We start from the raw sequence: 3413 nt of genomic DNA, 5'->3' as shown, positions 1-3413 counted from the left end.
GGATCATCATAGTGTGTTTCAGTATTCTTTGAATTACTCTAGGTATTAGTTTCTGACCATGTCCGTGTGTGCCAGATTGAGCTGCCTGCTCTGTGGTTATGCAGCATGGACAATAAGTCATATTATTTAGGAAAAATACACGAGATGTTCAACGTCAAACCAAATGTCTGTCTCTAAGATCTCATATTTTTGTGTCTCCTGGCAGGAGCAACCACATTTTAAAATATTCTGTTTAATTGATGCTTCTGATGACCTTAATGTGGGTCCAGGAACAATAATGGAAACAGCGCTGCAATACTATGAATGCCTGGATCTATTTTACAGTAGGTGTGATGGTCACTCTGGCATATTTAATCTTCCCTCAATGCCAATGTTCAATGCTTGTTCACATGATCAGTGAGGTAAGACTGACTGCTCATGTCCAAGATCTTAACTGTTTTAAAAATGCTCATAGTTTCCCTACAATGAAGACTGTGTGATATTTAAATAACCATATTTATTCACTATTTATGTTACAGGTCTGGGGATATTTAATTCTTGCTTTTCAACGTTAATTCTTTTGTTGCCTGAGGTAAGTGTTTACGACAGTGAACTATTTGCTCTGTTGTGGTTTCAATTTATTGGAACCGAAAGAACATTTTTTAGTGTTGAGAAAGAGGCTTGCCATAGCCATGGGTGGTGCTTATCTGGAACATGAATTTACCCCAGAGTTGCTTACCAGAGTTGTAGCACAGATTGATGAAGCCAGAAAGAGAAACCCAAACTGTACCTACCTGGCGGCTCTCTATTTAGTCAAGTTAGCAGAGAAAAATCATTTTGAGACAGAGGAGAGTAAGAGGCAAGCTAAAGTACTGGTAGACAACATGGACCGAAATTTAGATAACCTTGGCCATCTCCTGCGGTTCTATCGGCTGCATGTGTCTTTAGATTCAGCTATTGCTGTAGCAGAGAAAGCTCTAACACTGTCCCCAGAGTCATGTGATGTTAAGAAGAAGCTAGCAATTTGTTACAAATGGAAAATATTTTATTTCAAGGGAAACATCCCAAGTGACAACCCTATGATTAGAGACGCAATTAACCTTTACGAGAAGGTGACTGGGTTTTACCCTGACTACCTACAAGGAAAAATGGACCTTGCAACACTTTACGGTATTTCAGATCAAAAAGATAAAGCAGATGAAATATACACTACGCTCCTGGAAGGCGAAGCTGAAATGAAGAAAGCTGATTTGCAACGTTTGTACTATAGCTATAGCAATTATCTTCACTGGCGCAAAGGTTTATATGGAGAATCTATTGATTATCACATAAAAGTAGTGGAAATCCCATATGTGTCACAGACCAGGGACAAAAGCATTAGGATTCTAACAAAAAAGGCTGACAAATGTCAGAGATGTGAGGAAGTCCTGAAAAAACATTTTCTGCTTTAAATGACTGAATTGCTCCCACATTGCTATTGCACTCCAACATGTAAAAAATCTGGCCATGAAAGTCACAAATCAAATAGTCAGCAGACAGATTTGAATGTGCAGTCTATTGAGTGGAGGCTATTTCTGGGGCTTGCTTAGTAAGTGTATGGTGAAAACTCCCTTTGTGTGATCAGATAACTGTACAAGTTTGCTTCTGCTCTCAGGCACCACAAACTCTGTGTTTTTGATGAGATAGCTATTATTGAAGAATCAAAATTTTGACTTTCCACTGCTAATTAATATTTACACCATTATATTATGTGTTGTTTTTTTTTTTCAAAGTATCTGGCTCGAATCAGAAAATCAAATATTATACCAATGGGAAAGAAGTACACTGTATAGTTTAGCTTTTCGTTATCTAAATCAGTTATCCAATCTTAAATATCATACAATGAATTATGTTATTTGATTAAATTTATATGATATGATATCCTGATCCTCACTCACATGTGACACATTTGAATGCATTTAATCGGGGGTCAAATACTGTTTTTTTTTTTGGTTTGTTTTTTCTGAGATGTACTAGAAGTTTTCTGTGTTTAAAAACCACTGGCGTATGAGGGAGCAAAATGTTGGCGAGCAAATGACAAACAAAAAGGCTTTAATGTTGTCGTTAAGAGTATTTTTGTCTATGTTTATTCACTTGTCTTTTCTTTTTTTTTTCATTTATGCCCTTGTACTTGTCCTGATTATGACTCTAAAACATTACATCAAATCATTTCTGTTTTCATTTACATATCCAACATTATTTTAGCTGGGGTTTCGTGTGGTTTCTTTTGTGATAGTAGATTCCTAGTGACAAGCATTCGAAGGGTAAAGAACGTTGATTTAAAACAGCTGAGACTCATATTAAATGTTAAAATTAAAGTTTGAAATACAGTACAATCTCGCAAATGCTTTGTGTATATGCAAGGATGACAGATCAAGCATGGCTTTACATATTCATGTATGGCAGACTACACATGACTATTAGCTGTCTGAAAGTTCACAATGTCTAACAATCCTGTACATGGCTGTTAGTGTCACTTTTCCTTGGTTGGCTAATATTAAACCTAATGTTAAAATAGTCTAGATCCCCAGGACCAGTGCCTAACTGCAAATATTTACACTACGAATTTCTTTTTGAAAATCTCAGTTATTTGTCTGTTTTTGAATTACCGTCATTTTAGTGCTGTTGCATTTCATTCTGTTCCACATTTTCTGGAATTCCATCAAATCATGTATTTTTTTTGTCTAAGTTGTGTATTGTTATAAACGTACCTCTTAAATGTGTTTTGTGATTTTGCAGTTTTACCTTGTTTGTTATATCTGGTTTTGGTTTAACTGTTTCTGTACTTGAACTATTTAAAGCACCTCAGTTTGCATTATCTGTCTGTGAGATGCTATCTAAATAAAGAGAAGCTGAAGACTAAGTTTAGTGTGGTTTACTATTTTATGATTCCAGTTAGCAAACGAAAAGTTATACTGACTTCTTGAATATGAAGATTCCAGAATATGTGTGTTCCATGACAATTCTCCATTCTTCTACCATGCTTATTTGCAGAGCTGTGGTCGGGGCCACCTTTGTGGAGTCCAAGATAAGTCCAAGACCAGGACTCATCAAGACCAAGTCCAAAGAGGTTCGAGTCCAAGTCAAGACCGAGTACAAATGAGAGAGACAGAGTCAGACGCGTATCGAACAAACGTGCATGACGGGCCTAGGCCCACCCAAAAGATGCATAGGCCCCCCGAGTTAGGATGAAATTTTTTAATTTAACACTAAATAATAATACGTTATTGTTTGTTTAACTGGTTGATAATATAACTAAAATATCATCACAAACGCTCCTGAAATAAAGGAAAGGTGTTCTATTTTTCTTTTTGTATAATGCTTGACTGACATCAGTATTAGCCAATTAAGAAAGGTTGGTTTTGACTTCATAGTTCCAGCGATATAACCTTCAA

General features: G+C 36.2%; 1 protein-coding gene across 1 annotated transcript; it reads left to right on the top strand.

Annotated features, from left to right (window-relative positions):
• Positions 1-671: 671 nt before the first annotated feature.
• On the top strand, positions 672-3121 carry LOC115822226 (uncharacterized). The gene is made up of 2 exons (XM_030785961.1): positions 672-1278; positions 3015-3121. Exons 1-2 carry the CDS (start codon positions 672-674, stop codon positions 3119-3121), a joined length of 714 nt encoding a protein of 237 aa, XP_030641821.1.
• Positions 3122-3413: the final 292 nt, after the last annotated feature.

This window comes from Chanos chanos, chromosome 1 (assembly GCF_902362185.1).
Source record: "Chanos chanos chromosome 1, fChaCha1.1, whole genome shotgun sequence".
NCBI classification, from domain to species: Eukaryota; Metazoa; Chordata; class Actinopteri; order Gonorynchiformes; family Chanidae; genus Chanos; species Chanos chanos.
Note: the sequence above shows the minus strand (reverse complement) of the source record. Positions and strands in the feature narration are given on the sequence as shown.